This window comes from Acomys russatus, chromosome 10 (genome assembly GCF_903995435.1).
Source record: "Acomys russatus chromosome 10, mAcoRus1.1, whole genome shotgun sequence".
Taxonomy (NCBI): Eukaryota; Metazoa; Chordata; class Mammalia; order Rodentia; family Muridae; genus Acomys; species Acomys russatus.
Genome location: NC_067146.1, coordinates 52,534,112 through 52,547,809, shown reverse-complemented (window position 1 = coordinate 52,547,809; position 13,698 = coordinate 52,534,112). Strand labels below are relative to the sequence as shown.

Here is a 13,698-nt window from a genome sequence, read left to right as displayed (position 1 = left end):
TCCTGCAAATTACTCAAAGTTTACATTCCTTATATACATATAAAATATATAATCATTCAGGACAACCTCAACGGCTTGGAGCATCAGGGATGGAGTATGTCTCAGGGAGAACTTGCCTGGCACGTGAGGCCCCAGGGTGAGCCCCAGCACTACAGAAACATTTCTTTAAACACCATTCAGCTCTCTTCTCTGGAGGGTCTCCTAGGCTTGGCTGGTCTGGTGCTGTGCCTTCCACGCTGGCCCTGACTTTGTGGCACTCCTTCTGCTCAGCCTCCCAGACTGCCGGCATGCTCACAGGGCCGGCTGCAGCCGTTCTCTTCAGGGCTTGAGCCTGACCTTTACACCACCAGAAGCTCCAGAGGCGGCGGCTTCAGTGGGATTTTCCCCAGGGTGAATCTCTGGGACTGGAACTGTTCTAGTTCTTCTTTGGTCAGCTGGTCCCGGGGTGTGAACAGCACATTATCTGCGGTGCTGGAGCCTGGGAGGGAGGCTGCTGCGGTGCTGCCTCCAAACAGGTCATTGGAAGGTTTGGCAAACACAGCCTGAGAATGTGGGCTGGGATTACTAAAGCCAGGCACAGAGCTGCCACTTCCAAAGGCAGGGCCCACTGCAGGACCAAAAGGGCTCGCTGCTGAGGAAGCCGGAAACCCTGAAAACCCAGGGGACCCAAAACTAGAAGCTTCGGGGCTCTTGAATGAAAAGGGGACAGCAGATGTGGCTCCAAAGGCTGGAGTGGAGGAAGAGGTGGTGGAACCAGCCAAGGGCCCAGCCCCAAAGGCTGGGTGACCTGCAAAGGCAGATGTGCTTCCAGGAGGGGCAGGGGCAAATGCAGGGCTTGTTTTGAAACTGAAGTTCTGGACATTACTGCTGCTGCTGTTATTCACTGGAAACCCTACAAAAATAGATTACAGTCACAAAACATAGCCGTGTCACCCTTATTTCAGGCATGGGTAGCATTGAAGAGTTTAGGGCACAAGTGAAAACAAAGTTAGAGCAAGCCGCTAAGGCCCACCGCCCTGCCAGTTTGGCTGCTATGATTGACCTGTGCTCATGAGGAATTTGAGAGAGCGGGCTGCACATTTTTGGCTTGTCTTGCTTTTCAGAGCTGCCACGTGACAACTGTATGATGACAAAGTTCTGAAAGGCACTGCTGCCACAGTGCTATCCTCCTATCAAATTCCTGAGAGTCTTGCTACAAAGGCCAGGCTGACCTTGAACTTTTGATGCTTCACTCCAGCCTCTGAATGCTGGGACTCAAAGTATATCATATCCAGTTTCCTGTGTGGTGAGAAACAGCCCTAAAAAGTTCTTCTAGAGCTGGGCATGGCGGTTCTCATCTGCAATGCCAGTACCGGGGGCAGAGGCAGCAGGATCAAGTCAGCCTGGTTTACGTAGCGAGTTCCAGGCCAGGGCTGCACAGTGAGACCCTGGCTCAGAAACAAAAGTGCTCTTCCCTGTGTCCTAGCCCCATCCTACCACAGCCCTCTTCCTCCCTGCCTGCCTTTCCCAAGCATTTGTTGAGCTAAGTTCTTCAAGGCTCCATAATGGAGGAATTTTCTAAAGTTGAAACCTACGGAAACACGCTTTGCTGTGCTGGCAAAACCTGCCACACTATGTCTCTTACCTGATGACCCAAAGGCCCCTGCTTGCTGATTCCCAAATCCAAAGGCAGGTGCTGCCTGCCTGACTCCATCAGAGAGCTTAAAAAAAAAAAACCAAACAAAGATACAATACTCAGTGAATAATTCTCATGTACTGTTGGGGGTAAATTTAAAAAATTTATTATTTAAATACGCATTTAAATGTTTAACATACAAAACGTCCATAATGCGATCATGAAAAGGAAAGGACATAATACTCTCTAAAATATTAATCAACTCAGCAGAGCAGTGGTGGCGCATGCCTTTAATCCTAGTACTTGCAAGGCAGAGGCAGGTAGATTGTTGTGAGTTTGAGGTCAGCCTGGTCTACAAAATTAAGTCCAACACAGCCAAGGCTATACAGAGAGACCCAGTCTTAAAAACCAAAACAAAGAAACAAACAAACAAAAACCAAACCAAACAAACAAAAAAAGAGTAAAAAGTAAATCAACTCATACAAATTTCTATGGAAAAAGGTTCTAGAAATGAGCAATGAGTACCTGCAGTTTGAGAATAATTTTAATTTTATACTTTGTAAAAACAACCCATACTACGATCAGAAAAAGACTTTTATCAAGATACACTGTATCCATGTGTAAAAGTTTCAAGGATAAATAAAATTGTATTTTTAAAAAAGGACATTTCAGAGTTTATAGGGTTAAACCTACCCTTGTCAATCACTCCAGATACAAGTGAAAAGGCTGGGAGAGCATGCCTAGGCTGCTCAAAGGCTTTAGCTCGAGTGCAGTCAGTGTTAGAAAAGCTCACTACTGAGGCACTGGACAGTCCTGCTCTGCTGCTTGATGCCCTTCAGGGAACCTTGCACTCCCTCCCTCCCTCCCTCCGAGACTTTTCCTCTTTGTTTTTGAAACAGGGTCTCACTGTGCATCCTTGGCTGCCTCAGAACTCGCTCTGTAGACTAGGCCTTGTCACAGCTGTGCAGCTGCCTCCACCTCCTAAGTGCTGGCACTGAAGCTGTGCAGCACCACAGCCAACTGGTAGACCTTCTTCATCGACCCAAGCCCGCTGAGCTTCACTCCCTCAGAAGCATCTTAGACACCTTTATCTAGTTCACAGAGAGCAGTGCTTCTCAGCCTTCCTAATGCTGGGATCCTATAATACCGTTTTAATAATATGTTGTGGTGACCCCAAAGATAAACTTATTTTAGTTTCTACTTCAAAAGTGTAATTTTGCTACTGTTATGAAGCATACCAGTAAATATCTGATATACAGAGGATCAAAAATGTGATGCCTGTGAAAGGGTCTTTCAAATCCCAAAGGGGTTGCGACCCAGAGGTTGAGAACCACTGACATTACTATCATCATTAAGAGCTCCTGCTGCCCTTCCTGGGCAGTAACAACCGTTTCTGCACACTGCTCAGCTCCTCATCACTAGATGAGCTGTGTCCCTTCTGGAGTTTCAGAATGACAGAATTTTACAGGTTTTTGGTTTTCCCTTGCTTCTCTTTATTGGAGTAATAATCACTAATAGGTAAATAAGTAAGTGGGTAAACAAATGTAAGTATATCTATACTCATGATAAGATACTAGCGATGATGACATGTGTTAAGGCAGCAAAGGGTGGGTTGTTCCAAACCAGCAGTGGAGGGACCCTGTCAATGTCAACAAAAGCTGGCAACAATCACCCCGGAAGGAAGTTGCTCTATCAGCTCTCATCAATGGTGATGGAGCCACTTCTCAGCTGGTCAGAATATGCCAAAACAACCCCACTAAATTCAAATGCCTTTATACAACTGCAAGGTGAAACAAACACATCTGTAAGTACTTGAATTTGTAATATTTCCCAATTTTCAAAACTATCGCAACTAAAAACCTGACACTAAAAATAATTTTTATTTTTACTTATTTGTTTATTGAGAGAGAAGGCCTAAGTAGCCCTGGCTGTCCTGGACTTCAGTGCATGCATCATGCTGTTCTCACACTCAGAGAGACCAGCCTACCCGGCTCCCAGAGCTAGAACTGAAGGAGTGTGCCACTGTACCCTGCCTTTGCTACCTTCTGGCTCTGCTGTTTCCCACCTTTATTGCACCCCCCAACAGCCCTAGTTTCACTCCTCATCACTAGAGCAACTACTAACAAACCACAGCCAAACCCCCTGAACATCCAACAACCACGAACCTTGCCTCTTGGGGCCCTAGCATTTGTATACCCTCTGAAAAGCCCCCAGAATTCTAAATGCCACACAATCACAAAAACTATCTGCAGCTGGCAAAACTGTGACTCTACAGTCAGCTGCGGAAAGTCTGAAGCAGCCCATACCACACACCTGGGGGTAAACAAAAGCAAATTCTTATAACATCTCTGTGTTTTTTCAAAGAACCCAAAATTCCACAATTGTCACTACATGCTACTATGTCTGACTGAAATTGCTCTTAAAAGCATAGCTCTCCCTTCTTTTCTGAGAAACGGAATAAGTTCTAGGGCATCAGCTATAAGTAGCTATGTGGTGAGGATGTGTGCTCTAATCCTCCACAGAGACTTTTGCTTTTCCCTTCAAATTCAAAATGAGACATCCTTGGCCAATAAGCACCAGAGGGGCTGGAAAGACGCCTCACAGGTTAAGAGCACTAACTGGTCTTCAAGAGCGTCTAAGTTCAATTCCCTGCACCCATATGGCAGTTAGTTCTCAACTGTCTGAACTCCATTTCCAGGGCATCTGACTTTCTCTTCTGACCTTCACTGGACCAGGCACATACTTGGTGCATGGACATACATGTTAGCAAAACACAAAATAATAAGAATTTAGAATTTTAATAGAGTCTTTAATCCCAGCACTGAAGCATGGGGTCTGGTCTACACACACTGAGAGCCAGGCCAGCCAGGGCTATTTGAGATGAGACCCTGTGTCAAGAAGCAAACAACAAAGAATAAAAGGCTAGGGGCGGTGGAGCATGTCTCTAAGCCCAGCATGGAGGAGGCTGAGACAAGTGGATGTGGGTTCAAGAGCAGCCCAGGCTCCACAAGAAGCTGCAGGACATCCTCTCTACTTAGTGAGGTCTTGTCTAAAAAACAAAACACAACACAACAACAACAAGAAGAAAAAGCCCAACAACACAAAACAAAAATACGATGGATGAGATATTTCTTTGAAGAAACCTCTCCTCAATACTCACCAGAGTGCCTTTGGTTGACATATTCAGATTTTTCAATTCATTTATCCTATTCCTCCACTGACTTACTAGCTGTTGAACAGAATTTAGCTGTAGAGAAAAAACCAATAACAGAAACAAAAAATAACTCAGAATTGAATGTTTAAACCCTGCTCCTGTTTTCCAGAGATATCCCAGCTCTAGCTGCCTCCCTCTGTCCTCTAACTCCCTGCTGTAGCTAGTGGCTGGGCACCTGAAGTGCAGAAATAGTGCTATCCAGCCAGAGGGGAGGGAGGGGATGGGGGAGCTGGGCGTACGAGCTGAATGCACAGTCCTGATTGCAGGCAACAGACACTAGCCCCTTCAGGCATCCTCCTTATTCTCCTCACACACTCTTTCAGAGTTTTGGGTTTTTTCTTTTTTTGTTTTTTGTCTTTTGGCTAGCTGCATGTGAAGGTACTAATATGTTCAGTAGAACTGCTGTTTTACGTCACTTTGTTTTTCTAATATTCATTGTGGGATCTGCACCTGACAGAAGCAATAATATTGTTCAGCTGACAGGAGGTCTGAGTTCTAGGACTAGTTGATGGGTAATAATAAAAATAATATCCCTAGTCTAGTACATCATTATCAATTTAGACAACTAAACAATTTTTAAAAAGTAGTCTAGGAAAATAAAAAAGGCACTGACACACACATAACAGTTCTCACCAACTGTGCCCACACAGGCAAGCCACCAGCAACACAGTAGACAGTAATTGACAGCCAGCTGTGACTGAGGTGCAGCATGGAAGCAAACTTACATAGCTCTGCAAGTTATTGCTGGTTAAGAAGTTCTGGTATTCAAGCCTCAGCTCCTCCGGTGAGATGTCTGGGAAACCTGAGGTGAGGAATCAGGTGGGGTTTAAACAGTGAGTACTGCTGATTCTGGTAGTGAGCTGGAGTGCAAGAGACAAAATGTGACAATGCTGGTTATCACAAAAATGTCTAGGCCACAGGAAAAAACTCAAAGCCTATACACGCATGCATGTTTACATTAGTAAACTGGCAAAAAAGACAGCTCTCTCATCTTTGAATAAAGAATTCTGTAAAGATCAAGAGTGAAAAGAAAACAAAAGAGCTGACTACATACACAGTCAAACTCTAGTCTAAAAATGCTGACAGGTTTATAACACATTTAAAATCAGGAAAACTACAACTGCATTCAAAGGTTAAAATTCTTTTTTTGTTGTTTGTTTTTCATGACAGGGTTTCTCTATGTATCCTTCCTTGGCTGTCCTGGACTTGTTTAGTAGACTAGGCTGGCCTTGAACTCACAGAGATCGGCCTGCCTCTGCCTCCTGAGTGCTGGGATTAAAGGCTTGTGACCCGGCAAAGGCAGAAGGTAGAAGCAGTTCACTAAGTTCAAAACGAGACTTAGTGATAGAATGCTGTCGTCACAGACTGGCAAATGTTAAGAACAGATGATTACTGTCACTCCGGTTGTGGTAATGGATGCTGTGCTGAACACACTAAGGAATTTTCTGGGGCAAACTGTCCATAAGCAAGCACAAGTGCTGAAGCTCACAGACTCTGACATACATTTCTGATGGATGATGGATGGATGCTGGGCAGTGGTGGGAGGCAGAGGCGGGCAGATCTCTGTGAGTTCAAGGCCCTGATGCTCTGTAACTGATAGAACTTTTTGTTGTTTCCAGCTAACAATGTTATATACTGTATTTAGTTATTTCTGATAATTCTTAGTATATTGATTAGTCTTTCTGTGACTTAGAAACCCAACACTATTTATTATTCTAGACTACTTGTAACTACAAAACACAACGTTTTGTTGTTTTGGAAACTCACTTGTTGACCAGGCTTCAAACTCACAGAGATCATTGCCTCTCTCTGCAGTGCTGGGATTAAAGGCGTGCTCCAAGAGCACACAGAAAAGTTAGCTCTTTATAATGAACCAAGCATGTACCCATATACATGTTCCAAAATAATTAAGTAACATTAGTGAGATGGAAAAAAAAAAAAGATAAGTGAGATGAATAGCACATCTCGGTCTATTAATCTCATGAACATCTGGCTTAATAGACATCTACATTATTTTGTAAAAGTATTATTGTGTGTGTGTGTGTGTGTGTGTGTGTGTGTGTGTGTGTGTGTGTGTGTGTGTGTATGTGTAAGTGCAGCTGTCTGCAGGGATCAGAATGCAAGACTGGATTCATTGGAACTAGTTACAGGAAGTTGTGAGCCACCAAACATAAGTGCTAGAAACTGAAGTCAGATGCCCTGCAGGAGCAGCACACGCTCTCAGCTGCTGGGTAGCACCGCGCCAGTGCCAACTCCTGCATTCCTGTGTGTGCTTCTGTATGCGCTCCTGCAGTCATCCTGCTGCTCCACAGCGGATGTGTAAGAACGACATCCACAGACATGTCACCGGAAAAGGAAGTCTCAATGGCCTTTTCAGATAAATGTGTCAATTTTTCTTTGACAATGCATCAATATTATAGAACATGGAGTGGAAGGTTTTTGTTTTGTTTGTTTTTCGAGACTATGTAGCTCTGGCTACCCTGGAGCTCACTGTAGGCCAGGACAGAAGCACACAGAATCCTGGGACAGGGACTTCAAGGACTCCTGGCTGTGCCATACTTGTCTCCTCACTCTGCAGGAAAAAGACTTAGCATCTCCCTGAGCCGGCCAGGGAGACTTGGTAGCCCAAATTCCAGAGAAGCCATAGGGTCATGGAAAAAAGAAAATGGAAAGAAAGCTCCTCATCTTCAAACTATCCAGGAGTTTCAACAGGCTTTATGGAAAATAAGTAGCCTCAGAAGGGGAAGAAGAATCAATGTAAGCAGGCAGTGACGGATGCAGTGACGGCTGCACCGGCGGGCAGTGATGGCTGCACCGGCGGGCAGTGACGGCTGCAACGGCGGGCAGTGACGGCTGCAACAGTGAAGCACGGGTGCCTCCTGGTGCTGAGGTTTCACAGAGGGAACCAATGACGCAGAGCTTCTTCCTAGGCCGACTGGACTGGAACTTCGTAGGTCCTGTTTTACTGTTCTTTCTTGATCACAGTACGACATAAGAGAACTACACTGTCCACTCCCAGTCTCGGGACTCTGAGGTTCAGTGGGAATACTTGGATACTTCAAACAAAGGCCACATTCTAGTTATTCTGAAGTTTGAAGTTTGGAATAAATGGATTTAGCATGGTCTTAGTTTTAGGAAGTAGAAACCTTTGAATATATTTTTAAAAACACAAGTACTGAGTTAGGTCTGCAGCCTAGTGGTAGGGCTTTTGCCTAGCATTGATGAAGGCTCGGATTCGATCCTCACCTCAGGACGCAACATAAACTAATGAGCCAACAAGCCACCCAAACATGTTTCCCGGTTACCTGAGATGTTAGGTTTCTTTTTCACTGGTGAGTAAACAGAAAACATCCACTGCCCTGATGATTCCCAAATCTCTATATCTTTAACAATTCCTTCCCTGGTGGGAAAAAAGCAAGTGAAAAGAAATAAAAATAAGAGTAACGGATATTTTCACTTTCATGTTAAAATTTGTTATTTATGAAGGTAAATACCTGAAATTTTAAATTCTAACAAATACACAAATTTACATATTTTCCATTTTCCCCTCTCCCCTCCACCCCCCACCTCTCTGATTGTTTTTTAGACAGGGTTTCTTTGTGTAGCCTTGGCCATCCTAAAACTCACAGAGCTCGGCCTGCTTCTGCCTCTGAGTCCCGGGTGCTGGGGTTACAGGTGTGCCCAGCTTGCCATCTGATTTTCTGAGGACTCTTCTCCACATCAGAAGTTCACAGAAATATGAATTATAACCTGGGTGTGATGGAGCACAGCTGTAATTCCAGCTCTTGGGTGGTTGAGGAAAATTTGGAGGCCAGGCAGGGTAATACAGTAAGGTCAATCTGGGCTGCACATCGAGAGCTTGTTACCAAAACAAAAGCTCTTGTATTTTGTAGTTACAAGTAATCTAGAATAATTAATAGTGTTACTTTTCTAATTCACAGAAAGACTAGTCAATATATTTAGAAATTATCAGAAATAGTAAATACAGTACACAACAGTGTCAGGTGGAGACAACAAAAGGCGCTGCTCTCAGTTACAGAGCATCATTAAATGGTGATAGGACTTACAGATATCTTACTCACATTTTCTACTTTCTAATACAGGAAACAGATCCATAAATTATATGTGCATTGGTGTTTTGCCTGCATGTATGTCTGTGTGAGGGTCTTGGGTTCCCTGGAACTGGAGTTACAGAGAGCTGTGAGCTGCCATGTGGGTGCTGGGTCTTCTGAACCCAGGTTCAGAACTGGCTGTTCTTGCCAGTGCCCCTAACCACTGAGCCATCTCTCCAGGCCTCAGGTCTCTGCATGTAACAGATAATCTGAACAAAGTTGTAGATCTATTTATCCCTAAAGTAATGTTTCTTTTCATGTAGAATGTGACCATTAATTAGTAAAGTGCTAGATATCACAAAGAAAATGTTCTTACACTTAGAATCACAATAAATAGAACTTCGCTTTCTACAAACACAAACACACACACATACATACTATCTCTCTCTCTCCCTCTCTCTCTTTCTCTCTCCTTCCCTCTCTCCCTCCCTCCCTCCCTCCAATTAATGCTTGCCCAATGCACTTGAAGATTTAGCTTCAATCCTCAGCATTTCAAGGCAAACAGCTGGGCATGATAGCACATACCTTTAACCCCAACACTCAGGAGACAAGCAGTGAGACCTGAGTTCCAAGCCATCTTAGGCTACACAGGGAGACCCTGTCTTAAAACAAAACAACGCCCTCCCCCCCACAATCCACTGCTTATGGAACTTCAAATAGGGTAACCGAAAAATAAAGGTTTAACAACAACAACAACAAAAGTGACATCAGTAATCCTCAGGACCTGTAAAGGATGCAGAGCGCAAGGACCTTGAGGCAGCCTAACCTCTGAAATGTGCTACTACAGCAGCAAGTGGGCCAGTGTGCTGTACCTAAGAACACACACTGCTGAGTGAGACGTGGTCCGAGACGCTCACAGTGAACAGGTTGGTTGTGTGATGGAGCCACGGCTGGGTTCTTTGTCAGGTTTTGCTTGCTCTGATTTTCTTTTTGCTTCTTTTTTTCTTTTCTTTTCTTTTCTTTTTTTTTTTTTTTTTTTTTTTTTTTTTTGTTTTTGAAGACAGGGTTTCTCTGTGTAGTCCTGGCTGTCCTGGACTCACTTTGTAGACCAGGCTGGCCTTGGAACTCACAGCGATCTGCCTGCTTCTGCCTCCCCGAGTGCTAGGATTAAAGGCACATGCCACCATGCCTGGCTGCTTACTCTGATTTTCAAAATTACTCTTTTTCAAAGAAAATACTCTAAGTGCTTCTGGAAAAACCAAGAAAGTGGGCAGTGATTTTCTATACAGCCTTAACTTACAGAAGTTTCTTTTCATCTTTCTGCTCGTCAGAGATAGGTGACGCAAAAGGGTTTTGGGATGATCCAAAGCCTCCGCTGGAGGAAGCGCCGGAATCAAAAGAGCCGAAGAGAGGTTTGTCTTGATCTGTGCTGCTACCCCACGCTGTGGTCTTGGGGAAGCTAGAAGGCTGGATGACATTGGAGTACCTCTGGCTGCTGGCATTCCACCCACGCCTGTTACTTCCTAAAATAGCCAAGAAAAGTAAAGAATCAGAACATTTGTAACTTTTTAACAGCTTGGAGATCTTTATTACATCTTATCTTGAAATTATACAAAGGTTAATAGAGTGCTATTTTCTACTAATTTTAAATGATTTATAGATTACATGTTATAACAAATCACACAATGTTCTAATTGCATTTAAAAAATGAGATAAAGGTGGTCAGGTGTGTTGGTGTACGAATTTAATCACAGCACTGTGGAGGCAGAGACAGGCAGAACCCTGAGACTTTTCAGGCCAGCCAGGGCTACAGAGTGAGTTCCAGGCCAGCCAGGGCTGCATAGTGAGGGCCCTATCTCAAACAAATAAATTAAAAACCCCAAATGGAAACCAACAAACAACAACAAAATGAGAACAAGAGGATTAGAAACCCAAAGAAATGTAACGATACATTGCTGAGTCCGTATTAAACTACTTGACCATGGGAGAAAGAAGACACTACTAAGTCCTAAGCTGGAGTGGGTGAGCCTCTGCCCAGCAGGCTCAAGGCCTCTGGTTTGGCCCAGCGTTAGCTGGACGTGAGTGTCCAGGAAAAGCTGTATTTTTGTTTACTTGCTTCTCCACTGGACCATATAGAGACATTGAATGAAAAAGAACAATGAATAAACTGGACAATAAAAAGGACTAATTCTAAAAAAAAAAAAAAAAGGACTAATTCTTACTTTCTGTCCTTAAGTATGTAAAAACCATCTGTCTCAGTCTTTCCTCTGTGGACACTATGTCTATCCTACCTATGGAGATTATACTATGTGGAAAAAGTACAGAGCAGATTTCTAACACTTCATAAATATAAAAAAATGAGCCACTAGAACTTCCTTCCTGTTTTGATCTTGTCTTTAATCTTACCACTTCTAGGTTGAGCCTAGGATGGCTTGGGAAATGTGTCAGTTAGTGTATACTAAAAACGGAACGACAGGTTTGCCCATATTCTAAACTACTCCAGGAATCCAAAGAGAAAGAAACAATGGAAGAGACAGCGGAACCACATCTCTGAAGTGGAAATCAATGGCATTTTGTTTTGAAGTTCCACATCCTTTGTGGAGGGATCACAGCGCAGACATGGACTTCCTTACGCTGCACTCGGGTGGCCCTAACTGTGGCCTTATAATTGCATTCTTTTTCTTATCATCCTAAATTTTTATTTATATTTTATCTTTCATCTAATTATCTATCTACTTTCGACTTACTACATTTAAAGTAGGTTTCCAGAGACAAACACTCACAGAAGTTCCTGGGAACACACCGGTATTTATCGGAACCCGAATCTTAATTTTTGGAGCATTTCACTAAATCGAGTATAAATGATACAATTTGTCTCCTCCATCAAGAAACGACGGCGTCACACAAGGGATCAGATGAGTCTTAAAGACTTCAAGGGGGGAAGAGAAACACCCAGTGACATCTTCAAGAACTAGGTTCCAAAGTGAACACTTTGTGTTGTACGGAATACCCTTTCCTCAAAACCTGTACGGTTCTCAGCCCAGTGTGCCACCCTACCAACTAATGCCCAAGTGATCAAGAACGAGAAGAGTCGGGTCGGGATCTGGATAGACCCACGCGAAGTCTCCCAACCATTGCCATTGATAAACAAAGAAATTTCGGTAAATATACTTCTAACTTAAAAAATGCAGTGTTTGGCACTAGCATCCAGGTCCACCCGCCTGTCCACGTCTGATCGGCCAAACTCACTAGCACAAACAACTACTGGGAGAAACCTCTGAGGCCAGGGCAGGGGCGGGGGTGTGTGCGCTCCCGTCCGGGAGCATCACCTGAGGGTGGCTGCTGTTGCGGTGGCGACTGCCGGGCCCCGCCCGTACCCCGGGCGCCGGGATGCTCGTTCCAGCAGCGATCTCCGAAGCGGCACCGGCCTTGAAGGAAAAACTGGCAAATGGTCATGGCAGCGCCGTCCCAGCTCGTCCCAACTTGAGGTCTTCAGGTCAGCAGCGAGGGCCCAGTCTCCAGTAACCGAAGTCTCGCCGCTAATGTGACGTCATCGCCCCGCGCCCAGAGGTTCTGTGATCTGTCTCCATAGCGATGAGCGACGTGAACTGCAGCCAATGGGATTTGAGAAGAGTAGATCTGTCAGCGAACGTACGTATAAGGGGGAAGAGAGAGGGCGTTGCAAAGGAACACAGTCGTTGGTCCCAGGAACCGGACCAAAGTCGAGAGGATAACTGATAAAGCAGACAACCAGGAAGCCTCTAGCTTGCTATAGTTTGTGAGACTCAGTCGTTCTTTACACTTTGTTAGACAAGAAAAGTAAGAACAGGCTCAAAAAGAGACTCTTAATTAAGCCTATCCGTTTATCAGAAAGTACGACTCAGGAAACCAGCTATAACCAGGAAGCAAGAATCAATGCAGGCGAAAAAGCATCTGGAGTAGCGCTAAACAGGGTTCTAAAACCTTCTATTAAGCTCCAGTTTAACTCTCTCCTTGAGGACTTTCCAGGTGACGTACCACATCTGATGGCACCGCTGTGCTCAGTTGGAGTGATGGAGTCTTGCCAGCTGTTGGAGCGCCAGGCAAAATGGTGTTTTAAAAATGAAAATCCCAAACGTTCAGTTTTATCAATACTCAGGAACCTGATGCCACGGTGAAAACCTACTAGCTCAGAGAGGCAGAGAAAGCACCCAGCTGACCTTCCTACTCAGCTCACAGCCCGATGGAAAAGGCCCCAATAGGAAACAAAACAAGCCCAAAAGCTAAGGAACCCAACAGCCAAAGAGAGCGCTCTTTCTACTTTTACACGCTGTCTTAGATACCCTTCAATTTAAAGTCCCTCCTACCCTTTAATCCTTTTCAGCTGGTTTCTCACTCAGCCTCTTGATCTTGGATTAACTTTATTAAATCCCGTGTACAGAAAGCTCTTGGAGCTAGGTGTATGCTAGGGCTGAATCACACCTTAATCACCTGTTTACAATAAACAAAGTTCTTATAGCTCACAGTCTCTGGGATTAATATCCTGTAACGTAGATGTAACCCAGGCTGGTCTCAAAGTTAAAGTTATCCTCCTGTCTCAGCCTACCAACGTGTGAACTACCACTACTTTTTATCTTCAACCCGCCTCACACTAAATACGTTTGAGTTTTTTATAATAGAAGAATTGCCACACAAACCACTAAGCACCAATCTCAGTGAGGTATTGATGGTTTATTAGAATGCCACACCCCAAGACTGGTCATGACCAGACACTCATGACAGAACTCAGGAGCCGAACTGTGACATCAGTCTGCTTCTAAGGCAGGCTTTTTGTAAGA

General features: G+C 44.3%; 1 protein-coding gene across 2 annotated transcripts; it reads right to left on the bottom strand.

Annotated features, from left to right (window-relative positions):
* Nucleotides 1-242: 242 nt before the first annotated feature.
* Nucleotides 243-12,434, bottom strand: Nup42 (nucleoporin 42). 2 transcript variants are annotated; one of them, XM_051152143.1, is made up of 7 exons: nucleotides 12,211-12,434; nucleotides 10,182-10,404; nucleotides 8,140-8,229; nucleotides 5,555-5,636; nucleotides 4,776-4,862; nucleotides 1,625-1,700; nucleotides 243-892 (listed from the first exon to the last, which is right to left on the bottom strand). In XM_051152143.1, the coding sequence occupies exons 1-7, from the start codon at nucleotides 12,335-12,337 to the stop codon at nucleotides 339-341; spliced, it is 1,239 nt and encodes a 412-aa protein (XP_051008100.1). In that variant the 5' UTR covers nucleotides 12,338-12,434; the 3' UTR covers nucleotides 243-338. The 2 variants fall into 2 exon arrangements, with proteins under 2 accessions (XP_051008100.1, XP_051008101.1); XM_051152144.1 differs by having other exon boundaries at nucleotides 12,259-12,434.
* Nucleotides 12,435-13,698: the final 1,264 nt, after the last annotated feature.